Source organism: Oryzias latipes, chromosome 19 (assembly GCF_002234675.1).
Source record: "Oryzias latipes chromosome 19, ASM223467v1".
Classification (NCBI taxonomy): Eukaryota; Metazoa; Chordata; class Actinopteri; order Beloniformes; family Adrianichthyidae; genus Oryzias; species Oryzias latipes.
Window position 1 is genome coordinate 3,523,478 of NC_019877.2, and position 26,097 is coordinate 3,549,574.

Genomic DNA, 26,097 nt, shown 5'->3' on the forward strand with positions numbered 1-26,097 from the left:
GGTTACGATAAGAGCCCTTGAGTTTGGCCTGAATAGAGCTGTCACCCCAAATATAAGTATCAGTGACCTTGCTTCTCGTCCACTGACTGGTCTCAGCAGCATCGTCCACCATGGTTGATGTTTATGATCTGGTTCCAACCTGCTTCAATGCAGAATTATGACTTTTGTAGCGTATCGATGACGTACGGGTCAGATACATGTGGCCTGGCCAGTCAGACAGCCGTCGCATTTCAAAAGATCGGATACGTATCCGATTCAGGCCTGGGTTGCATTTGAAAAGATCGGATCTGTGTCGTCCAGACTGTCATGAAAAGAACAGATACAGGTCGCATAGGGGCAAAAGAATAATCGGAATTGGGTAGTTTCAGCCCGCAGTGTGAACGTAGCCTTAATGAGTCTGTCAAATGAGTTAAACAAATGTAGGAGAATAAGCATGATTGTTGTTTATGACTCCTGATTTTAAAATCTGAAAAGAAAACAGCAGAATTTCTAAAAAGTCAGAATGTGAAGTTAGATTAAACCTGGGATGACATTCCTGAAGAGGACTACAGACACATGGACACAGAAATACAGTCCACTTCTACCACCACACTGGTCCAAACCACTAACAGAGGACGCAACACCGGGTCACATCTCACCTCGACACCCTCCATCGCAGGCTGCACCAGAACGGGAGACAGTGATCAGAGTCATCACAACAGCATGTGTGTGTTTGTGTGTGCGCTGTCCAACTCTGACCCACACAGAGGGCAATAAGATCACCCGAACGGGCTATGAGTAACCGGACTTATTTCCAGCATGGAAGCATCACTGAATGTGAGAGCTGGACTGATGGCGTTCCAAACAGGAAGTACCTGCGGGGGCTTGGAAGTCCCATAGACTTCTATGGAGAAATAAACAGCTGCCTATTTATCAATATCTTCTTGATAGTACTAATTTTTTCATTTTCTTAACACTTTTTCTGTATTTCATGTTATTCAAGTCATAAACTGACCAATCAGATTGTTCAATAAAAGTGGGTGGGGCCTGCTGGCTCCCTTGTCCAACATTCAAAACATTTGATAGACAGGTTTTTTGTAGCCCACCTTCAAACGGTAAGGGTGTGGACAGATTGGTGACATCAGTAAGCAGCGATTGGTCTGATAGGTCTAAGTCCACGCTTCTATGGCAACAGAAGTGAGCCTGTTGGACGGCCACACCCCTTCGACTTGAAAATACAAAATATGTCAAACGTTTTGCTATCAGAGGAAGACTGGTTCTTCTGACAAATAGGATGAGTGACAGCTGCTTATTTCTCCATGGAGGTCTATGGGATTGTGGCTTCCTGTTTGGAATGCGAGGGGGGAGGAGTCACTCGATCCAATTCTCATACAGTCAATGACTCAGACCAACTCAAGCCAATACTGACGGCATCTGTCTCCAACGTGGCGGCTTCCATAAAAATGTTCACGTCACCAGAGCAGGAAATAAGCCATTAACTATTTAACGTACCGCCGATGGTTAAATCTGAGTCATAAAAAACAAAAAAAAAAAAAAAAAAAAAAATCAAACAGCCTCAATAAAGTTTGTTTAAAAAAAGTCTCTATCATGGCTTGATTATCGCCATTTTGGCCCCCAGGTTTTAGTGGTTATCAAGCTAGGCTGACCCTGGCTGTGGTGTCACTGCCAGCCATGCTGTCAACAGACACAAAGAACACAACTTGGAGGGCAGGAAAGACAAAAGGCCAATTTGCATCTAATTAAACACTCCCTCTTAAGATGAGTCAGGGCCAACTGTCAGAAAGAGACGCGAGAAGAAGCAGAATTTCCGCCTCTGTCACCTTTTCTCTGCTGCTACAAGGTTATCTGTCGAGGAGATAATGAGGAGGCGCAGTGCTGGGCCCACCGCCGCCTGCCTGGCGCCTAATTAATCATTGATTGAAATATGGACACTCACAACTCATCTGGGAGGAGGCCACACAGTGTGGGCCTGGACTACAACTACGGCTCCTCACGAGGAAAACTTTCCATCACTCTGCGGCGAATGTAAATTGGTGTTTGAACAACAAATCAGCTGCAGAAAAAAATAATAATAATAAATCTAGCATCTGGCAGTTATGGTTGGACTCCAGATGATGGTTCTTCTGCTGGGCAGAGGTGAACGATCAAAGTTAAAGATTTGCAATCTTTTTTCTTTCCCCCACAGCAGTAAAAGGTTGCAACTGAATAAAATGGGTTTACTTACACTGCCATCGCTGCGCTGGCCTCCTTTATGCGTTATCACAACCACCTCCATCCATTTCCGCAGGTGTTGCTGTGGAACAAAAAGGCAGAACGGCAACAATGAAAATGTCAAAGCGAGTTGAGAATATTTCTACACAGAACGAAAAGAACACTCCCTGAGAGATTCTTTAAAAAAAAAAAAAACGTATCAAATCAAACTAACACTTTTCCAACACATGTTATCCAAAGTGCTTTACATAAGAAAACATTTTCCAAAAGCAAGAAATCACCCAAAAATAAATGATAAAAATAGAAACAAGGTTTCATTTTAAGTTCTGGGACTTTAAACAGTCAGAAAAGTTGGGAAATACTCAACACCACCAAAATTCTGTCACGTAGAGTTGAACTGGTTTTTGTGTTCAATATCTTCTCCAACAAAGATTGAACAGGTGGAATGAAGTTTGGAAATGTTAAAAAGGAATTAAAAACAGGTAAACGAAGGTGAAATTGTTAAGCTATAAATACAGAAACTGTTAAATAAATACTTCTTTACTTGTTTTACGGTAATTCCACATGTGTGCTCTTATTGTGAAAGGGCAAGAGGCAGGGGAAGTGACGTTGTGTTGATGACGGTGCAATGAATAAAGTAAACGTTAACCAAAGTAGTGGATTTGGATTTTGTTTAACAGAAAGAAAAGGTTGAATGCAGATGTAAACAAGAGCTGAAAAGCAAAGATAAGCAAAGCTTTTCTTAGAAAATGTGTCAATGTAGAAAAAAAAGCTTCAAAAAACTTTTAATGAAACTCTGGATTCTGTAATTGAAAAATACAAAACAATTATTAATTGGTTAAAAAAAAGGCAAACTAATAGGTAGAAAGCAGATGAATAACAGAGAATGGAGCAAAAATAGGCAAAAGGTTTTTAGGGAATTTATGAATGTAGAAAAAAATCTTAAATCAAAAATTACATTTTTATAGAAACTGAGGATACGATAATAAGAGGTATATTTATAAGGAAATGGTTGATATTAGCATCACAGATACATTATTTGTTTTTGGTATTTTCCTTCAGGGATAACCAGTTTTTATTTAAAAGGCAGGATGCCGAAGCTACTTTGGATAAAAGCCTCTGGCAAACGACAACAGATAACACATGAAAAATATTTCCCCTTAAGCTGAATAATTTCATTTTGAGACTTTTATTTTTAATCAGAAAAAGACTGAAAGGTTAGTCATTAATAAAAAAATGCTCATTTATGTGATAAAATGTAAATTTATGAGTAAAACAAAAACACACAACAAAATGATCTTTTAACAACACTGAACTGAATGTTAAAATGTTGAGACAGAAGCAGCAGAGCTTCACTATTAAACTGTTTTTGTTGGAATAAACTCTTTATTTAAGATCCAGTCTGATTAAAATGGTGTTTTAACATGTTTTTGTAACATTTTTCTCATGGTGGAGGACCAATATAAAGAATTACATTACATTTTTAAGTATTCATTCATTCAAATCATTGTGATTCAGCATTGTGAAAATGTGCTGGGTGGGCCAAAAGCTGCCAGCTCTTAGCTCTCAGCAACAGGGAGGGGAAGGGGGGACGGGGTTACTCCATGCCAAAGGTCCTGCCTACAAGCCGCTCTGCAGAAACTATGTCCGGAAAACAACACAAACTAAAAACGGCATCATCATCCTTAAAAGATCACTGAGAAGGCTTTGAAAATAGATCAAAAGATGATCACATTGGATCCGAGATGTGCTTTTACTGTCCATCAAGTTTTACTGACCATCAAGTTTTACTGACCATCAAGTTTTACTGACCATCAAGTGTGGCAGAACGATTTTTTTCTCCATAAGTGTGTTTTGAAATGTTTGCACTTTAGCGGTTTTTAAATTATTTCTATTATATCTATATTGTGACACAATTTATATATACATACGTTTATCTGTTTCTCTTTTTTATCACTTTTTTACTTTATTTATTTTTACTGAATTGATATTGTTGTGTATGCAAACGTTTCTCACCATCATCTGATCACAGAACTTGTCGTTGAAGGAGTTGGGGAAGAGCCGGGTGACAGAGGTCAGGCGGTTCACAACGTTGAGCGTCAGACTCCGATAGTCTCCGAGCATCATCAACAACGGCCGCATGTGAGTGTGGATCTGGTCCACCTCAATGGTGGCGCCCTCTAGGAACTAAGCAGGACAATGAGAGTGCATTAGTTGACATACATTCAGAATTCTAAGCTCTTCTTTAGCACCCCCTGATATGATAACCAGCTGATGAAGTCATTCCTACTCGCGGGGTCTTTATTTAGGAGCAGAGGCCACTCAAACGAGGACATTGTGAGCTGTAAACAAGCACGGATGCCACACTGATGACGCACGCGCTCACACAGACGGAGGGGAATGATGCATGGCAGCCACATTCATTTTCCTCTCAGCGCTGAGAACAAACACTCCATCCTGTATCGATCTAACCATGGCAACGCTCATTAGCGCAGGTAGGGCAGAGATGAAAGATTGGGCAAAAAGAGAAAATATGAAGAAAAATAAGGAGGAGGAAAAAAATAACATGAGGTATTGAAGACGATGACAGAAAAAAGAGCTCAGAGAAGGTGGATGGAGGCTAATATAGCGTGGATATTTTGATGAATAGAGGAAGAGCTGGTTCAGCAGAAGTGTGATAAAGCTGAAAGGCTCAGATTAGGTAAAGTGAGAGGAGAGATCAGCAGAGAAAACTAAGGACAGCAAAAGGTACAAACGCTTTAAATACAATCCAACAAAAACGAGGGCAGAAATACTAAAAAAAAAAAGTAGCAGCATGAATTACTGGAATCCTCGAAAGCGTTCCCAGTGGTCTTTTAGTTATGATGATGCCCTTTTGAGCCCAAATTTAAAAAAAAAACTGTGGGGGTTTCTAGGACAGTTTTTGCAGAGCAGCAGACGGTCAGTAAAAATTCACCTCAGAGTGGTTGGCAGGACTTTTTGAATGAAGCACCCCCCCACCCCCATCCCTTATTAGTGATCAATACTGCAGAGACGATATGAATTGTGATACATAGTACGTACTTTCCATTGCACTGCAACAGTTTTGTTAGAATAAAGTCAACGTAACTTCAATTAAACTCCAGGGTCAAATGCATAAATGCCTCCATCTTATTCTTCAAGTACTTCAAGCTGAGATCGAAAACATTTACGGTAAATATTTATCGCGATATTGCGATACTCGTATCACACAGGCTTTTTTCGCGATGACAACAAGTTTGCAATTTATGGTGCTGGCCTGCTCACAACTTAACATTACGGGTTCAACAAAAATGGCGAGCAATATTGGAGCTGAACGAGGAAAACTAAGACCTACATGGATCTATTTGTCTGAAAGTGGACGCATCGGGGAGTTTGTGGCCCGCTAAGCACATATTCTACGTCACAAATACGATCTTTTTCAAACGACTCCTCCTGATTTACAACGGTTAGAATGAAGAAATACTATGAATTGTAATTATGAGCTTAAGTTTCTTTACATGTGTCCGCCCCCATTAGAAAAATGCCTACAATGTTAAAAACACCTTTTCCGTCGGGGTGGGTCTTTTAGGAAAATAACTACATAAAAAAAAGAAGTGAACAGACCTTCCTCATGCACGCTTCTCCTGCTTCCTGCAGCTCATTGTTGGTGGAGTTTAGGGCTTTGAACAGAGCAGCAATGATCTTCTCCCTGGACTGGGGCAAATAGTTGCAGGCTGCCAGGGCATCTAATGAGGATTTTTAGCAGAATTTAGAATTACTAAAACAGAAATAAAGACAGCATTGCCAATCTTCTATCGCTCAGAATGAAAAGGTTTGAAAGAAAAAGTTGCTGTCAAAAACAGGAGAAGAAAATGCAGAGAGGGGATTGATACGTACTGAGGGCGGCAATACGGAGAGGAACCAAGGAAGGAAGACTCTTGTAGCATGGAAGCTTCATCAGAGCTGCATCCTCTGCCTCACAAAGGTTCAGCAGCTAAACGGAGAAAGTGAAGGACAAGTTCACCAAACTGAAAGGAGCGACTGATCAGTTGAGGACAGGTGGAGCCCTCTTCTGTGTGAAACCGTGGCGTTCAAAGATGAAGAGTGGAAGTTCCGCACCTCTGTGTAAAAGACCTTGTGCTCCATGACATTTAGGTCCATGGTGAAGAGGCGGGGCTGCAGGGTGGTGCAGAACGTGTTGCCCTCCATTAGGCCGATCTGGGCATTAGCAGGCTGGTGTCGCAGCAGATGTTTCTTGGGAGGAACCATATCTTGCAAAACCTGAAGGGAATAAATCTCGTTAATAGAGGGCCCTCAAAAATGACACTTGAAATCCCGAGAAGCTTAAAGGAACATGCGTTACCTCTTTGTGTGGTTCCATAATCACCGTCACAGTCTTTCCGGTAACTTGGGCCAGCACCTGCAGGGAGTGCATGGCCTGCTTCCTGACGGTGGAGTTGGGGGAAGTGACTTCCCGGACCAGGTCGTGGGTTACCATGTGGAAGGACTTCTCCTGAGCAGCCAGCAGCTCCTCGGTCTTCTCCTCATCCTTCAGAGGAGTGGCACAGCGCACCAGCAACTGCTCCAGGGTGGTTTTGGCCATGGCCACTGCCCCGTTTGATACCTGCGGGGGGAAAAAATCAATAAAAAAACTGGAAGGAGCTGCACTTCCAGAAGAAAATGCAAGGTTGAATGCTATATTGCTGAATAGAATTGAACTTAAAGGGTAATAATTTGCACCCAAAAAAAATTTTAAATAAAGAAATGATCAATGTTGACCATAAATAAAGTGAAAGCAGCACAATAACAAAAAAGATATTTTTGTGAAAAATGCCAGCGAGCTTCTGCACCAGGGATTCCCCATGACTTTCAATGGAGGCAAAAATCCAAAAAATCCTGGAATATCTTAAAAAGATGAAAGAACTGGTTGAAAATTGTAAAAGGAATTAAGCGCCAAAAAATGGCAGAAGGTACTATGATAAAAACATTGGGTTGAATGCTATAAATCAGTGTTTTTCAACCTTTTTTGAGCCAAGGCACACTTTTTCCTTGACAATTGACACCGCATCCAAAAATTCAAAAAAGAAAACTCATAATCTGTATTGATGTACAGTCCCTCTATAATCTCATGTGCATTCTTGTGATAATTGGGGCAGAAAAAGCTGGAAGTTGCAGCTGTTTTTTCTAAAAGATGTAATAAAAGTTAAGTTAGTTTTCTGTAATAATTTTTAACTAGATTGTTTGAAATTTTACCATGGTAGTTGTTTTTCCCTTCAGTTTATTAACATGAAATTTTATGTAACCTGACAAAAAATCAAATATATTCTTTCTAAATAATGATTTATTTATTATTTTTTTATTTATTTCAATGTTACTGCAAAGCCAACTGTAATTTTTGGAACAATTATATGATCACAATATGTTTAATACATTTTACACAAAAAACTAACATATTTATGTTTTTTGTAGCTACACAAAAAGTGAACATGTTGAAGTTTTATTAGTTTTTCTTTTGTCTTAATCAAAGATGAAATCTTTGAAAACTTTAACAAAAATGTTTTATTTCTTTTTACATGATTAAATTGTTTGAATTTAGTTTACTTGTGTCTGTTGGCCACTTCACCTTCATCCTGTTTCTTAAATGTTGTTATTACTTCTTCTTAAGTTTAACATATAAAATAACCCAGACGTTATTAGAAATAGGGTTGGGCGATGTCCCTTAAATTGGCCGTTGACGATGTTTGCTGTCAACCATCGGGATGGACGATGACATCGTCGGGGGGGGGGGGGGGGGGGGGGGGGGTTGGGGGGGTATTTTTACATTTTTTGTTCTTATACAACTGCTATTCGTTTTTTTGCTTTTTTCATTTTATTTCCCAATCTGCGATGATCCAGTATAAACTGAGGGAAGTGACTTTAACAAAAAAAGTAACAAACAAAATAGAAGAGAAGTAGTCCGCTCCCGCACTTCCGGAGGAGTGCGGACTTACAGCTTTGTGTTTGATGGGAAGGGGGGGGGGGGGGGGGGGGGTACATGAGCGATATGTGTGGGAGATTTAAGACTGCGATCCGTCCCGCAGCTCTAGGGGTACTACCTACCGAACTCAGAACCGGGTCTAAAAGTGTGTGTCTGAGCACAGCTCGGATCGTCAGCAGACACACAGCGGTTTGAGCTTCAAAGCAGAAATGTCGCTCAGTCCTTAGAAAACATTCAAACAATCACGCGGATTTGTGTTTCCAGTCGTGTCCCGACTAAATAAAGGCTGATGTTATTCACAGCATGCAGCGCCACCCAAAGCTAATGTTGTTAGCCCGTGTTAGCATACTGCTAATCCTGGCTTCGTTCAGAAAAAGCACTGACCACACGGATTAAAATTCAAATGATGAGCGAACAGGTGTTTCATAATAACCGTAACATTATTAAAAGCACGTTTAGAAGATCATCTCGTATTTTACCGAGCTGACATGTCAATGTATATAGCCGCTCGGCGCTGTTTAACAATGTTTTGTATTGAATTGTTACATACAATAAAGTTTGAAGAAAAAAAGCCGCTCGGCGGAGTTTATATCCTTCCGTTTTTCAAACCCTACTGCGCATGTGCGAATGATTTATTCCGACGGAAAGTGTGACCTTAGTGAACGTTTTTATATTCTCAAAACATTTTTCTGGGCCCATGTACACGGTTGGATTCTAATCCGACCATTGATCCCATCAAGATATTTTGTACATGTAACCGCGGCTTATGGTGTCGACGCGAAACGTGGCGGGGGCGTGGCATCACGATGGTGGGCTCTCCATCGGGATGTCAGTCACCCATCACGATGGACGATGATATCGTCCATCGGCACAACCCTAATTAGAAAAGTGTTTCATTTAGAAAGATGACTTGGACCAAACTCTGGGATGTTTGGAGAACTAAACTGTTTACCTCTGATTTCATCAAGAAGATTTAAAAACTGTTTGATGTGTGCTCGTTGTGGTTTCAAGGAGTTTAACAGGGAAGACTCATTTTACGCAGAGACGCTGTCACTTTAACCGTATGCATCATGGGAGATGTAGTGCATAATTGCCGCAGATTGCAGACAGATTCACTTCTCTGAGCTTCATTGTTTTGTTCACTTGTTCCACGGTCTGACACCGGATTCTGTGGAAAGCTACACCGATAAAGACGAGATTTAGCTGGTATTTTTGTTGGAACTGACAGACTTTACGAGCAGAATCGGAACAAGGAAGAAGACTTTAACCACTTCTGATTGGTCAGACTGATGACGTGTGAATAAGCCTCCAAGAATGATTGGTGGAGACAGTTAAAGGGGCGGGACTTTTCCCAAAACAGAGCTAAAGCTGCGGCTAAATCGCGGTACCACCATTCTTATTGAAGTGTCTTTAATAAAATCAAATAAACACAAAGAAAACAGCATTTTATGATCGTTCATATTCCTAACTACTCAGTGTTTTATCAGGGCCTGTTTGGATGAACACAGAGCTGATATCCTGGAGATGGGAAATGTTTTTAGATCAGTAAATGGGTCATTTCCCACGGTACACTGGTTGAAAAACACTGCTATAAATAATTGCTAGATAATTTATTGAATACTTTATAGCACCAATAAACACAAAACCCGAAAAGCAAAAGGAAAAACAAAAAGAGAAAGAAGTCTCACTTCTCCTGTGAGGTCCATCATGACAAAGAGCAGGGCTTTCAGGAACGTCAGCTGGTTCTGAAGAACCCAGATGAGAGGCAGTCTCTCCATCAGGAACTTGATGGACACCACGCCACCGAGCTTGGCGTACCAGGCCTGCTCGTAGCAGCAGGCGCACAGACGCTCAACGATGTAAGAGAACAAGGGCAGCTGGCAAGCCTGGAGGAACCACATCGATTAGTGTGACCACGAAGGAACAGATGAAGGAAAACCAACATCGTTCTCTACTTCTGATGGTAAACTGATGGTTTACCCTCTCTTTGGAGCCAAGGATGATGCTGGCCACATCGAAGATGACAGCCAAAGCCACTTCTCCAATCTTGCACAGCTCCTTCTCCTCGTAGGCCATGCAGATGGCTATGGCATCGATGAGGACCAGCGGGTCCATGCCCTTTGAGCCGTTCTCCTCACTGTGGAACATGGCTGTGCTGGGCTGGCTGCCGAGCTGGTAACATGGGAGCAGGAAGGGGCCTGCAGAGGGAGAGGAAACCGCGAGATTATGGAGAGGGTCGGCATGTTTTCGACCATGATGTCCCGATCCAAAATCATGGATCACCCCAGCAGAATGCGGCATTAGTATAAGCAGGAGGCCCTTGTGTTATCTTGTGCCTCCGAGGCACGTTAACATTGGGAGTGGGGTCATTTGGACCCCAGAAGATAGCACAAGGGCCAAGGGGCCCGTCTACAAAATGCAAACTCTGTAAAGATAAAAATTATAATTTAGAAAGTAATTTTTAATCATTAGGAATTGTTCATGAAGATGCAAATCACTATGATCAGAATATTCAATATTTCTGAAGATTCTGAAGCTAAAGTCACCAAACCGTCTCAATTTTTTCTAGTTGATAGTTGTTCTATATTTGATTGAGTGATTGATTGGTCAAGCTACTGCACAGAAACGCTCTGTTTAAATATTAAATAATCAAAGAAGGGTACTAAAATAACAAAAACCTGGATCTGTTTTATTAAATTTGTTCTTTTTTTTACGTTAAAAAAATATCAAAAAGCAAATGACTCGTAATCTGATCGGGACAAAAAAACCTGATGGGGGGATGTGGATCTGTTTGCATACATCTCGACTGCTGGAACAGTTCCTCACCGCACTGTTGAGCCACGGCGACCATGGTGTAGTGCCGGATCAGACTGGCGACGAAAGGCAGGGCGCTGGGCCTCAGGTCTTTGATCACGGCGGACATGAAGGCCCCGGTCAGGGCTTGTTCAAAAGTTCGGCGGGCCGGTGTGTCTTGGGCTTTATAGCGGTGAGAGATGATCACGCTGGGAATCCACTTCTCTGTAAAGCTACGGGACAGAAAACCAGTCGGCAAAGGAGCTAGCAGTTGACAGACAGGTGACAGACAGACGACTTCTGATTCAATTTGCTCCAACATTTCCACTTAGCTCCCTTTGCCCAACTGTTCCTGCGACTTCTTCCCCCCCTACCGCCAGGATATTTGTTATTTACAGCAGCTGAAGGCAACCGGGCCGTGGAGTGATGGAGCAGCTGTTTTCCCCATGCTTGAGCTTGTGTTTTATAACGCCACAGGCCACAGCCAGGCGTGATGGACCGCTTCATTTTATTAGTGTCGTTTTAAAAGCACTCCTGCGAAAAGGGAGGTGGATGTGGGCTGCGGAGGGGGCGTGGCAGGCTGAGACAGCGGTGGGTGGCACCGTCGGCAGGATATCGGATCAATTTCCCCTTTGCTCATTCGGAGAGATGCCCACTGCTGCCCTTTAGCAGACTAATCGCCGTTTCTTCCTTTTCACTCATCAGAAGCAAAGTAAATTAGGGCCATGAAAAAGAAGCAGTGAAGTAAAAACAACATCTTAGAAGATGAAGAGCTGGCAAAATTGTCTGGCCTGCGGGGGCCACCTGTGCCTGCCCATACCCTGGTCAGAGTGGAATAAAACCCATTTTTCAAAATGGCGGCTTTCCTGGTGGTTTTATCTCCATAGCAACCATTTCAATTTTTAGTCGTCTGGGGTTGACGAACAGATTTATGTCACTTTTAGAAGAATCAACTGAAGTAAAATTTGATATTTCCTTGGCAACTGAGGTTTTTGGTCAACCATGCCCTCATTCCTAATATGTTCATATCATTTGTCATTTTGGTCCGTTCAGCTTGAGCCAAGGATTTGTGTATCAAAATTTCACAATAACGAAAGCAAAAAAATGGGCAAACAACAATGCTCCTTTTTGCGAGCTCGCCACGTTAACGCCATTCAAAAACTTCATACTTCAATCCCAAGTTTCCTCCCAAAGTGGCGCTCAGGGAGATAGGGCGCAATTGATCAAAACCGCTAGGAGGAGTCGAATTTGTAGCTGGGCCTAAAGGTAATTTGTAGTTTTTTTTAATGTATATATTCAAGATGTGGCCTCATTGCCCGGGTCAAAGGTCAACAAATTTTCAAGTTTTGTTTTGCCACATTGGGGGGGGGGGGGGAATAAATAAATAAATAAATAAAATCACCAAAGTTTGCTTTGCCACAAAATGGCCACGACGCTATCAGTGCTAAGGCCATCCCATAATAATTTTCGGACTTCCATTGAATATCCCCATACACGCTTTGGTTTTATTTGTGGATTTTGACATTTTTGGGGGAGATTTTGGTCCCATTCATTTTTCTGATGGTTTCTCCTGCTGTGATGTCATCATTTCTTGGGAGAGGTCATTTCCTATGTCAGAAATTCATTTTTAATCGGATACTAAGCGCGTGCGCATTCTGGTGTGTTTAAGTCTGTGGCGGGGGCTAAATTGTTTGCTGAAAGGCGCAAAAAAACAGAAGAATTCCAAAAACAATGTGGTCCGTGCCGTCCAGGACTACTGCGGGACAGAGTTAGACATCTTAAGGGCTAAAAGAGAGACACCCCCCTGATTTGAAGTGACACACCTCATTATTCCCGTGCACACAGAGACTTTTCTGTATGAGTTGAAATGTGTGTTTATGCGTAATGACATGAGAGCGTAAGGGGCACAGTGTAGCATCAACAGAGAGAAGAAAGTCAATTAGCCTCTGCCCGGAGATCAATGATGGTAATGCGACTAACCCAGCAGACCGCCCGCCCCCCTGTCCCGTTTGTCTCCTCATGTATGCGATGGTGGCTCGCAGCGAAGCCTGACAGAGGGCGGGTGGCCTCCCAATGCATAATTAGCGCTCTCGAAAGGGAATGTATTAAAGGGACAGAAAACAAAGAGGAACAACGGCAAAGTTTTTTTGCTCACTTGGGATGAGACAGGAGCTGGTAGAGAGCGTGTTTGTTGTCATCCAGGCTCGTCATGGCAACCAAGAAGCACTTAATGACCTCCCAGGCTTGTCGTCTGTAGTACGGCTCTGTGTTGGCACTCTTCAAGCAGTCGAGAGCCGTCTCTATTGCCTTTAAGAAGAGACGGGGGGGGGGGGGGGGGGGGGGGGGGGACAGGAAGCAGGAACGGTTTACTTTGTCTTCATAACTTCCGTCTGAGTGACACAAAATGCTAAACCACTATGAGAGAGGACATCTCTTAAATACGTTCTGGGGTTGCGGAGGCAATGCAAGCAGAAGCAGCGGAGTGCGCCATCTGGAAGATCAAAGGTCATCAACATTTCTACATTATGGGCTGTCAAGCCACAGCGGCCGAGCGCTTCAAGAGGGAGAGAATGAACCAATTAATGCCACTCAGAGGGAGGATGAAAAAGGGAAAAAATCCAGCAAATGGGAGGAGATTAAGATGCTGCATAATTAAATTGTCGACACTTCAGTGTATTGGAAACATTGATGTCAGCAATATGACAAACACTTTAAAAATAGCTAAATATTGTGTTGTACAGTGGTCCCCCCTCCAATAACAAGCTTCAGTTTTTACAGAATTTTTTTTATTATTATTTTTTTAGTTTTCCCAATGGATAGTGTTCTGCATCCTGATTGGCTGTTGACCTTGTCACTCAATCTTCTCTGTGCCGTGTCTCCTCCACCGATGATTTTTGTTTTATTTCTAAAAACCTGGACTCACATGAGTCCAAATCTGGTTCAACATAAGACTACGGTCACAGATCTCTCAAAGCCATGACACCGCCACCAAAAGTTTTTTAGAAAACTTGGGAGTCGAGAGTCGCAGTTTTTTTTTTACTGGCTGCACGGCGGCTGGGGAGGTTTTAAGAAAGAGTTACATTCTACAGCCACGGATGAGTTTATTTAAACCACGCTCAGTGGCTGTCCAGACACATTTCACGCTCGCGTAGAGCTGTGACGGTGTCGGATTTTTTATCACCGCGGTGATGAACCACCAGGGGGCGCGGTGTCGCGGTTAATGCCGATTTTAAAATGGCCCAATTTTTATTTTCCACAAGGTTACCAGCCGCCGCTGGCAATTCATTTTTCATTTTTTATATTTCTTTCAAGTCTAATTTTTAATTTACAAATTTGACTGTTCAAATTTTTAATATTTCTTTCTAGTTACTTTTTTCTCTCAAAAATTATAACTTCAATTGTTCAAATTTTCAACATGTCTAAGTTTAAAAAGCTAAGTTTAAAAAGGTTTTCAATGTGTCTTTTTTTTCTCCAATTAATTTACAATGTCTCATTTTCACATTTACAATCAATGATTGTGATAAATGAGTATGGATAAAATTGTTGTTTTTTGAAAACACAAACTTAATAATGAATTTTTTTTTTTATAAAAGTAAAAAAAAAAAAAAAAAAAAAAACAATGAGGAAGCTGGAAAGCCAAACTTTTGTCCACCAGTTTAAAGCATTATAGGCTTTATGAAACAGCCTGTGTGTGTGTATGTGTGTGTGTGGGGGGGGGTGTGTGTGAGGAAATGCCAATGCCCACAATGATAGGACCCACACAGGCTCTCCAGGAAGAGGGAGCAGCCATTAGTGAGAGCAAATAATGCCGTCATGGCGGCCCACACTAGATTGATGATTACTGACTGGGGATGAGGAGCACAAACAGGAGGTGCATTTAATTACCTGAAGGGCACACACACCTCCTCACTCACAGACATGTACGGTTCTCAGTGGGGAGAAACATTAAGGATTACAAAGGTTTCTTCAACACAAAGAAATGATTTTCAGTCTTTACATAACTCGCTGGATAATAGTCATACGGTCCTGTTCGAACCCCATGATGATTGTGTTTAATACTTCCTTATTTGATATTAAAATAAATCATTGAAATAAGATATTTAAATAATTTTAAGTTACTCGTCTTTTTACTCAATTGAATTTATCTTTTTAATTCACTCTACGTTACGGAATTTAAATTTGCTTATTTTGTCCCTGGTGCTTTAAGACAGTACAACTCCCTGACAGAGCATCAATAGTAAACCTCATTGTTTTAATTTATAAATATTTTATGGATTTATTATATTTACATTTTGATCTTTGGCTGTTTTTATCGTTTAATTCTTTTTTTATTATATTTATTTTCTGCAAGCAGCTAGCCACTTTTGAATTCACTTCAGGATTGATAACGTTTCTATTCAGTTCAATTTTTCATTTATATAATTATGTATGAATTCATCTATTTATATGTCTGGTTATTAATCTATATTTTCTAGTTGTTCCATTTTTATTGACGTGTTGCTGCGTCGTCTTTTTCTATCTTCTCCTCATCGATCTACTGGAACTGTAGTCAGAAAACTTGGAGGACGGAAAAACTGTGGGGAACATTTTTTAGACTTCATAGTTAAACACCAGTGATGTTTATTTTTTGCTTCCTGCTGAAGTTAACCCGGAAGTTGACAGAAAAAAACGTTTGAGTTTGACGTTGCTTAAAGTGATGAATTCCATTTACTTCTTTCTAAATCTGTTGATCTTGTAGTCTGCATAATGTTATAAATGATGGTGATTAAATACATAAATATAACAACTATTCAAACATAATTTATGAAATAGTTAGAATTGCGGTTTGGTCTGTAAATCCGGATTAAGAAAAGAGCCCCCGTCTCCACACCAGCTCCTTACCTTCTCCATTGGAAGCTGTATGGACGCTTTGCAGTCTGTGAACTCAGCCTTGATGCTGGGGCCCTGGACCTCAGTCACCACATAATGCAGCCTCTGGGATTCCTTCAGCATCTTCCTGTTGCTGCCTCCGAACTTTCCCAGCACCCGGTAAGCCACGTGGGAGATGCTTTCAGCGGGATTGCGGAGCGTACGCCACAAAGCCTGAAGTGGTGATCACAAAGCCGTCGGCAGGACGCCGCCAATAAACACGTAAGTAAAAAAAAAAAAGAAGAAAAAAAAAGGAAAAAGCTGGTATGAACTATACGAGGCAAACTCCATCTGAGCCTAAAAGTAAGAAAATCCTGCAGAGTCTACAGATTTATTTAGTCAAATTCAACATTTCCGAAGCTCTTTTTAAAGTTTACCCAAGAGCTTTTCCCTTTAAACTTTTTTAGTTGAACACATAAGAGACGCTGTTAAGTAGAGAAAAAAACAGGCAAGAAATGTATCTAACACACTTTCCAGTTGGGTGGTTATAAAACTGGATTTAAACCAGAGTTCAAACCCCTAAAAACTCCAACATTAAAAGAATTTTAACTACTTTAAATGTGTGGTGTTAATGGCTCTCTGGTGCAGAAAAGTGCTGTGTCCTCTTTGCTCCACTAGATGGCAGATAAACTCCATCTTCCACCCAAAAACTAATCCAGTTTAACTGCGTTCCTGATGACGGAGGGGAAAAGGTCCCTTTCAGTCTGACCTGCATGAGTTCAGCCCGGACAGGCTGGATGTGGTCGTACAGGAAGTCGGGCTGCAGGTTGTCCACGCACAGCTCCAGCGTACGAAGGCCCTGGCTGACCAGCGTCTGGGAGCCGTTGAGAGCGGACACCAGCGGGTCCATCAGCATGGGCAGGTAGGGCAGGAGCGAGCTCAGACGCACCGGAACCGTCAGGCACAACTCCACAAACAGATCCTTCATGTGCTGCTTGTGAAGGCCGCTCTGCAGCATGTTCAGACCTGACACAGAACCAACGCGTTAGAAACGTCGCCCAGCCTGCAGCTCGGGGCAGACGGTCTAGGAGTCCGGACCTTGCAGGAGGTTGGGAAGCAGCGGCAGGAACTCCTGGTAGAGAAGGTCGTGACTGCCTCCACCAATAGAGCGGAAGAGGGCGCGCAGAAGCAGGAAGTAGTTGTAGGGCTCCTTCGCTGATTGGGCCAGCTCCATGGAGCTGTTCACTATCTTGTGGAGGTGAGGCTAAGAGGAAGACAATCGTGTTAGTAAAGATTCAATCTTCTCGTCAGGCACAAAGCCCACGACAAGCGTTCGTATACTTTGAAGTAGCGGTTGACTGTTTCTAATCAGCCAGACTGATTCTCTGCACCGATATCTGTTATTTTGACTTGTATCAACATCTGGCTTTTTTTTCTCTTATCCGACAGGCCGATATTGAGCTGCTTATTTTGGCTCAGATTCAGCCGGGCTTTTCTCTGATTGGTTAGGCAAGCCCCGCATTCAGTCCTCTGCATGTCACACAACTAGCACTTTTGGTAGTGCGCCGTTAATCGTGCATTAAAAATGGATGTATGTCCTCCACATACTGAGAAACATAACAGCACGAGCGCCTCGGCTGCTCTGTGCGCAGGTATCACTGTGGCCCCTCCCTCCTGCGCTGCAAACGAAGTATAAAACCTCCATACACAAAAAAAAACAAAAAACCTTTCTTTGTGCACCACCCCATTAGTGTCAAGTCAGCATATCTTCAGCGATAACAACAACTTTGACAACTTTGCTATTGTGCTGCCCACCAGGAATGACGATTTAACAGACACATTTTTCCCAAAATGTTTTCTTTACTTAATAAGATTTTTATTTATTTAGCTTTTTATTTGACCTCATAAGATATGACACTTTTTGACAGAAAGAAGATTTGCACTTTAAGTTGAATTTTGACTTTATTTATGATGATAAATTCCAGGGAACTGTTTAACTTTTCTAAAAAAAAAAAAAAAAGTGAATTTCCTTCCTGCACTTCTAGCTATATATTTACTTTTTTATGTACTTGTTTTCTAAATAAACAAAGTTAATTGTTGGTGTTTGAAATATTCCAATTTCTATGCCAATATTTTCCTTTATTTGTGCAGATAAATATCGGCTTCAAATATTAGCCTTTTACCTTGAAATGACAAAATTGGTAGTTTTTATAACCCCAAAAATCTTGTAACTGTGTGCAAAGGGCAGCTGACATCAAATTTGTACGTCTAATGTTAGACAGAATGTAAGAAAACATGAACATAAAGATTTACCTTCAGCATCTGTTCGTTCTCAGCTGCAAACAGCGAAACGGAGCCAAAGACCAGCTTAAAAAGTTTCAGGTAAAGGTTGGACAGCTCCACGTTGGAGCCCATCTCCGGCAGCCTTTCCAGAAGATACTCCACCAGGATGGTGGCAAACAGGGCAGAAGTCGACAGATTGGCCAGGAAGGAGTTAGCCACGATCTGAAATGTCCAACAACAAAAAATATGAAATCCATAAAACATGAAACAATAACAAAATAAACTTTTTTTTTTTAAGATTACCTGCAAAGCGTAGTTTTTAGAGATCCTCTCCACCATGTACGGCACGGTGGTCTGAAAGATTTCCTTGAAAGTGAGGGGGTTCATCATGGTGAAGACGCCAGCAAAGTGCTCCAGAACCTCCTTCTCCTCCTTCATGCGAACCGTCTGGCAGTTCGCCACCCTGATGTAGGTTTGCTGGTTGTTGGCAACCTGGACCTGTTCAGGACGGACAACACAACGCCTCACAGCTCACTTTCCTTTGATCTCAGTATCAGAAACTAGAAAAACAACAACTTGGCTCCTAAGAGGTTCCAACCTGGTAGATGTCCAAGGCCTGCATGGCATATTTCACCAGTTTGATGTAGATCTGAGTCTCCTTTGGCTGCAGCTGCTTGTTAGGAATGAACTGAGCTTCTGTAGAAAACAGATTCAGGTAAATACTGGATTGAAATACAGTTATTTGAAATATCTGTAAATGTTTCCGCTGTTTCGCTCTCACCTCCAGGGGCCTTACAGGAAGTGATGCCCCACGTAATCGTCTTCACGCCGCACACCAAAGTCTTGACTAAACTGCGGCAGTCCGACACCTGGAACGTCTGCTTGTCCTCCTTCTCTCCGGGTCGGTCGAACGCCGTCCCCGGTTGGGTGGGCGCGGCAGGGACAGGCGTCGGAGGGGCGGGCGGTGGTATGGCGGGGTTGGCTGGGGGTGTGGGCGTGGCTGGGACCCCAGGCAGAGCTCCCGGGTCGACCGCGCCCATTTCTGACTGAGGTTTGCATTTCTTGAAGATGGAGACGAGCTGGTAGCGTGCAATAGTGTGAAACTTCAACACAAACACCTGTTTCCAAAAGAAATGAATATGGTTAGAGGGAAAAGAAAGAAAAAAAAACAGATCCCGGCCTCGGGGTGTGCTAAAAAATGGTTTTGGTGGAGCTTCTCACCTCCAGCATCCTCATCAAAATGTCCCGCCCATTCCCGTTCTCCTGCTCCGACTTGGAACGAATGCAGTCCACCAGGTTGAGGAGCAGCTTGCAGGACATGGTTTGGATGTTACTGGGAAGCGACTCGTCGTCGATGTTTTTGGCAAAGAGCTGCACGGCTAGAGACAAATCCGTCAGGGGCAGGTTCTGACGGACGTGGTGCACCAGGTCTGCCAGGGTGCTGTAGGCCAAGGGCCTAATGGGAAAAAAAAAAAGAAAAGAAAAGTTAGACCGAATGCAGTAAAAAGAGACAATGAGGATTAGGGTCAAAGGGATTTCATCAGTTCTCGTTTCCTGTACCGTATATGAAAGAGACTTTATTCTAGCAACAAAGCCTGCGAATCAGCGATTAACCTTCAGAGAAGTTCTGGCTGTTCTGTACGAGAACTCACCTGAGAGTTTCCCTGGCAGTGTAACCGGATCCGATCAGGATGGCCTCATCGAAAAGTTTGTCCATGCAAGGAATGAACTCTGCAACACGGCAAAAGAAAGGATTTACTACAAAATAGATGCAGAAACCGTTTTATAACACCTTTTTATTTCATCTTTATAGTTCATTATCAACAGGGATGTCCTGATCAGGTTTTCTGAGCCCAACCTGATTTCGAGTCATTCGATTTTGAGTTCTGATCTGATGCTTTTGCAACACATTAAAATATCTCCCTAGCTTTATGGAACCTTTCGTTTCATCAGTTATCACTTAAACAAGCACCATTGCAAGGTAGTTTCAACAATCAAGTAAAACTAGTGCAACTATCAACTGTGCAATCCGTCTTTCATAATCGCTAACGTGCAATTTTCTATGTCTCCTTTTGTATTTGCACTCCTTCCAGCTCTCCCTTGTACATGCACACATCTTTTTTTAAACCTTTTTGTCATGTATTTTCATTTTCAGACGCAAATACTTCTCTTTCCTGTTATTTAAACTTGTACAGTGATTCCTCTGGAACTAGAAAAAAAGTTACCCAACTAGTCTTAATAGATGATAATTAGCCATATGAGAAAGTTTTCTGAAGCTTTAGGATCTTCAAAACTATTTAGGTTTTTGATCAGATTCATGCATACATTTAAAATTTTTAAAAATAAATATCTTCTAAAATGTTTATTGTGCCGTTAACATGATGAGTTTTTATGACAAGATCATATGAATAAAAAAATTTTTATTGTTGCCTTTTAGACTTTCTTTTATCTTTTTCCCCTTAAAATTTGCACTTTGTAGACGCTCCCTTGGCAGCTGTTTCTCTGCTGTTTAGTTAGCTCTCGTATATAAAATTCATTAATTAATGATCATATTTCTTTTGAAATGTTTACGTTAAGACAAACCAATAGAGAAACTTGCTGTCAGATCCCCTTATTGGAATGAAACATACGATTCCGATATGAAACGTCTGAAACGACGTGATTGGGCCTGATTTCTGATCACGCCATTGGGACCCCCTCATTTTTTTGAACAAATAAAAATGTTAAAAAAGAAAAAGATAAGTAACTGCATTTAACTTTTGGTTATTTTCCTTTGACATGATGCCACAGGGATACTGAACGATGATTGGCTGCATTCGATAATCCAGGACTAAGAAGCTACTTCCGCACAATGGCGTGCATTCACCCCAGTTTAGAGTGACTTCCTGTGCTCCTCACGCATCACTACAGCTACAAAAACGCAATTTTTTTGTTATGGCAGCAAAAAATTAGAACGATTTCGAGAAATGTAAAGAAATTTAGGACAAAAAAACAAATAATAAAAATTGTTCCTAAAGATCTGAAGCAGTCTGTAATCCAACGTCAACGTACGGCTGCGGAGGTCGGTGGTCAAGATGTGCTTGGCTGCAATGAGCAGCTCCTTGCGCAGGTGAGCGGTCTCCGGGGGGCAGTTGGACAGCAGCTGCAGCATCCCCTTCACCATCTGCTGGGAGTATTTCGCCACCAGGTCCTGGGGGGGGGCGGATAAAGAACGAGGTTTAGTCACTCTGGGTAATCAGTTACACGTATGGGTGCATTAAAATACTCAAAAATGACTTGAAGTGTTGACCTGGTAGATCCGGATGATGTAAGCCAGAAAGGACAGAGTTTTGATTTGGGCTGCGATGAAGTCTGCGTAAAGCTCCTTATTATAAAGTTTGTGTTGCCTGCAAAAGAAAAAAGTTAGAAAAAAATGTATCTCTACTTTTTTGACTGTCTTAGTCCAAGTAGGAAAAAAAAGCAATGAAATGAGATGAAATTTCTATCATTGTCTTCATACAAATATGAAAATCTATCATAAAAGTCGAGGAGAAAAACGATCAGATTTTCCTCCATGTTGCTTTTGGACAGCTGATTCAACTTCCTGTTTGACAAAACTTCCTAACCAAAGATTTAGTAGAAGTAAAGATTCCAGAATGATCCGACTGGTTCCGCAGATGGATCTCACCTGGCTTGAGGAGACACCTGTAGCATGATGGTGTTCATGATAAGCGGCACAAACTCTGACACCACATTATGGATGCTCAGCTTGTAGAGCTGAAAAAAATAAAGAAAAACAAGTGAACGCGTCAGTTCATCTAAGGCAGCGAACCCCAGTCCACAGTCTCCAATTCCAGGGATGAGGTCTAAAACTCCTTTCCATCATCTGTTGATCGCTTTCATATTTTCTTATAAACATACATACAATGATCGGGATATAAACAAATTCCTGACATTTTTTAACAAAATAAACTAAAATTGTAATTTATTCCTTGTCTGGTTGGTTAGTGGTTTATTCTGATTACTTTTGTCCATGTAAAAGCAGCTACTGTCTCAGAATTTTTAATCTGATCCAAGAGAAATATTAAGAGGAGATTACTCACTTGATACATCAGAACTACAATGATGGGGAGTTCTGCCAACACCTTCAGGGACAACGACCCCCGAGGGATGATGGTGTGCTTAAGAAGGAGAAAAAAAACAAAGGTCAGACAGAAGGAGTATAACATTTTAGGACCTAAATGATTCTAATAAACATAAAGTCTTTCCATCTTCACAAGGAATCTTCTTTAAACACTTATTTCTTTGAAATTTGTGTTAATTAATTGTATATCTTTGATCATTATAAAGACATTTATAAACCTAAAAAAATGAATCAAATCTCCATTCTCAGATGTAAAGGTGTTTTTTTTAAGTCTAACGGAACAGTCCTCTTCTTGCTATTGGAACCACACTGCCACCCAGTGGTGACACGCGGTATTGTTTAAAAAACAAAAACAAGAAAGAAAGGCAGCAAAGTAATAAAAGTAACACCATCTCACAGTTCGCGTTTCACTGTCTTCCCTCTCGGGCGCGGTCTTCACCAACACTGATGTGATCATTCCCACCATCTCTGGAGATGGGACCGTGTTTTCTGCGATCACCTGGGGATTCTCAAAGTACCTGGCCTGAACAGATGTATACAAAAAACAAAAGAATCGTTCTTTTGGGAAAGCAATAACAATGAAAACATGCTGACATGAGTAAAAGAAATGAGGAGGTGCGATTCAGGGGAAATGATGGTGATCACACTCACAACAACTTTAGGCAGGTCTTTGTAGATCTGCTTCACAAAGTCCAAAAAGTGGTGAATCTGCGGTGCAAAAAAAACATACATTTATATAAAAACTGGGCATCATCACCAAACATACCAGACTTTGGACTTGGATCCGTTCTATATCAATTTATGTGTTAAATTTTTATTTAGAAAAACTATTTTCATACAACTAGTGAACAACAACGAAGGAAAGTAAACATTTAATTATTATCATTTGATTTTTTTTACCATAAACCAAATAAGAAGCAGTTTTTTAACCTAAAAAAATTAATAAATAGCTTTAAAAGTAATGAGCTCAATTAATAAAGCATTTGCCAATTCAATCTAATTCATTATTTTTCTTTTAAACCCAGCCCTGATTGACAGCTACTGATGCTATGTCTGCTTTTATTAAATTCTTTAATCACAACTATTATTATTATTAATTATTACAACTGTGAAATGAAAAATCAGATGCAAGTTGGCGACTTGGAGGTTCTAATGAACTCCTGCGCTCTGCAGAAACTATCTCCCAGAAAACAATACAGGTTTCTTTATTTTGGCTAAAAATAATGACATAATTGTAAATACAAGACCACTGGGAACACTTTGAAAATAGATCAGAAGATGATCAGAGTGGGACTTGAAAGATAAGAAACCATAGAAAGTAGGAGCACAGAGATACTCGCCTCCTGAGAGATCGGAGGACGGAACTGTTTGTGCAGTTCGATGATGATGCGGAGGCAGATTAACACATTTTCTTCATTTTCAATCTAGAACACAAAATAATCAAAAGAAACCTACATTTATAAAGAAAAGAACAATGAATTTAAAACAATAAAAAACACTGAACCAAACCTCCAGGAAGCGAAACATCACAGTTAAGATGTTTTTGGCGTGCGGGCGAAGGTGCTCGTTGGTCGGAATGCGATGGATGATTTCCAGGACCAACTTTCTCAGTTGCTGAACAGAAGGAGAGATTGTTTAGAAAAGCTAAAAAGTCAGAATTCAGGTAAATTCTTCTTAATCGAAGCACTTTAGTCCAGATTGTGTCCCTAAATATACCATTTAAAAACGGCCAAAAATAGCCTCATAGAAACATCTTAGCCACATTATTTTTACTTTATAATAACATTGTTGACTTAAGATTTACAATATTATAAACACTTGTTTCTGTAATGCATCAGGATTGTGTTTTGTATCATGTCCAACTCGATAATAAAAAAAAGGAAAGGTCCCCCATTGGTGTTCTGTTTTCCAGCTCTGCAGGTCTATTTCTTTGACTTTATGTCTGTGAAAACTCTCATTCATCCAGGTTGATTCCATCGCAGTAGTAGGTTTAAAAGTTGTCATCTGGACTTGGTTTTTAAAGTTGAAATAGCTGGTCAAAGAGCTGGCTAAGCCAAGTCCAAATGACAACTTTCACTTTACTTTCAGGCTTGTGAACCTTGGCTTAGCTACATACCTGTGTGGGTTTCTCTTGAAGAAACTGCACCTCGCCATCCTGGAGAAATGTCAGAAAGCGAGGGATGATGTGTTCCAGGAAGGTGGAATACTGAGGTGAAGAGGTCACATTCTGAAACACACAAGTCCAAGTCACTCATAGATTCATGGAGTCGTAAAGTGGAAATAAAACCGTTTTGCACGTCCAGTGAAAGGAAAATGAACGCAGCGCACCTCAAAGTTCTCGCTGACCTCCTGCATCATCTTCAGCTTGGTTTCGTCGGCTGCGGGGTTGAAGGACAGAGAGCGGCCGTTAATCCAACAGGATGAGGACGCCGGCGCCCGTTTCGCTGAACTCCCAAATGTGCTTAGCTGGGGCTTTCAGTTCTTATCAGTTTTACTTTCACCGTCCAGAATGAACAAAAGGTACATCGAGAAACAAGCAACCACACACACACCAGCAGACACTCACACACGCACTCGTACCTTTTACTGGACTAAAGCGTATCGCTCTCATCACGCCACCCGTACTAAGCACACAGATGTCATTTTTATTCCACTCGGTAGCCTCATAGTTACAAAAGTCTTGCGTTTTATTCATCTATAACACCTCCAATCAGTAGATATTCATGCTTGTTTTCCATTTTTATAGCAGATTAAATGATATTAAAGACCCACTCTAATCATCTTGTGATTTATTTTCAAAGCATTCCCAGTAATGATGCTGTTTTTAGCCAAAATCTGAAAATTCTTCATTTTCTCAGTCATAGACTTTCATTAGAAATTCACCCTCTGAGTTGTGGGCGGGACTGTTGGCAGACGGCACTCATTTCCCATCATCCCTTTGTTTACACTCTCTCCTGCTAGCTTACAGCCCCTCACAACCCAAACCTAACTTTACCGCTGCAAAAAAAAAATGGCGAGCAGTATTGGAGCCGTCCAGCCGCACAGTTTAGATCCAGAAACCAGATCTGACGAGAAAAACTAAGACGTTCATAGATCTATTTGTCTGCAAGTGGATGCATCAGAATGTGGCGGAGCGGGGATCTAGTGGTCCACCATTTGTAGTTTGCATGCATCTAAACGGAATTTTTACAGATTTAGTACAATTTGAATAAAGAAATACTTAGAAATGCAGTTTTAATTTTACATAACAGAAAAACGCAACAAGAACATTTTAAAAACACGCCGTTCATTGGAGTGGGTTATTAAAGTTATTATATATTCTTTTTTTTTTACAAACTCAGTCAACTTCAAATAGTCATCTAATCAGTTTGAATCAAGTGAAACTATCCTGTAATGTTTTAGATGAACCAAAACTCTATATTTTAAATTCCAGAAATTTCCTCAAACAAATGCACCGTTTATTAATGAACACATTGGTCTTGTTTAGACTCACGTGTGTTGGTGTCTGTGAGCGCTGCCACAAACTGCAGGTACTTCTTCATCAGAGTGGTCTGGTCCACCACCGTGGGGCTGGGCGCAGGTACGAAGGCCATGATGGTGGCCGCTGGGGGGGCAGACCAGGCGGGAGTCTGCGCAGATCCGTGCAGTCAGCGCAAATTCATCAGCTACTGAATAAATAAAACCCACAGAGGACAAATTCACTAAAAAATAAACTATATACATTTTATTTCCTATAAGCACACACGCGTCGATTGAAGAAGTCATTCAACATGTTTTTAAGAAGCAATGTGATGGGCGCGTGGTGATTACGTCACAATGTGCGCCGGGTAGCACCAAATTTCAAGTTCCTACCATTTAACCA

General features: G+C 41.3%; 1 protein-coding gene across 1 annotated transcript in view; it reads right to left on the reverse strand.

Moving 5' to 3' along the window:
- trrap (transformation/transcription domain associated protein) overlaps positions 1-25,842 on the reverse strand; it is a gene marked incomplete in the record, with an annotated part of 102,369 nt that extends 76,527 nt beyond the window's left edge. The window contains 31 exon segments of the mRNA NM_001164878.1: positions 2,225-2,293; positions 4,228-4,398; positions 5,836-5,957; positions 6,109-6,205; positions 6,331-6,492; positions 6,575-6,835; positions 9,877-10,074; positions 10,169-10,386; positions 11,015-11,214; positions 13,137-13,225; positions 15,863-16,063; positions 16,599-16,855; positions 16,928-17,093; positions 18,143-18,334; positions 18,416-18,610; positions 18,711-18,808; positions 18,894-18,990; positions 19,120-19,230; positions 19,334-19,568; positions 19,765-19,843; positions 21,164-21,302; positions 21,402-21,498; positions 21,780-21,868; positions 22,195-22,272; positions 22,633-22,758; positions 22,887-22,943; positions 23,576-23,659; positions 23,745-23,849; positions 24,352-24,462; positions 24,564-24,613; positions 25,729-25,842. Coding sequence (NP_001158350.1) covers positions 2,225-2,293; positions 4,228-4,398; positions 5,836-5,957; positions 6,109-6,205; positions 6,331-6,492; positions 6,575-6,835; positions 9,877-10,074; positions 10,169-10,386; positions 11,015-11,214; positions 13,137-13,225; positions 15,863-16,063; positions 16,599-16,855; positions 16,928-17,093; positions 18,143-18,334; positions 18,416-18,610; positions 18,711-18,808; positions 18,894-18,990; positions 19,120-19,230; positions 19,334-19,568; positions 19,765-19,843; positions 21,164-21,302; positions 21,402-21,498; positions 21,780-21,868; positions 22,195-22,272; positions 22,633-22,758; positions 22,887-22,943; positions 23,576-23,659; positions 23,745-23,849; positions 24,352-24,462; positions 24,564-24,613; positions 25,729-25,828 — 4,254 coding nt within the window.
- Positions 25,843-26,097: the final 255 nt, after the last annotated feature.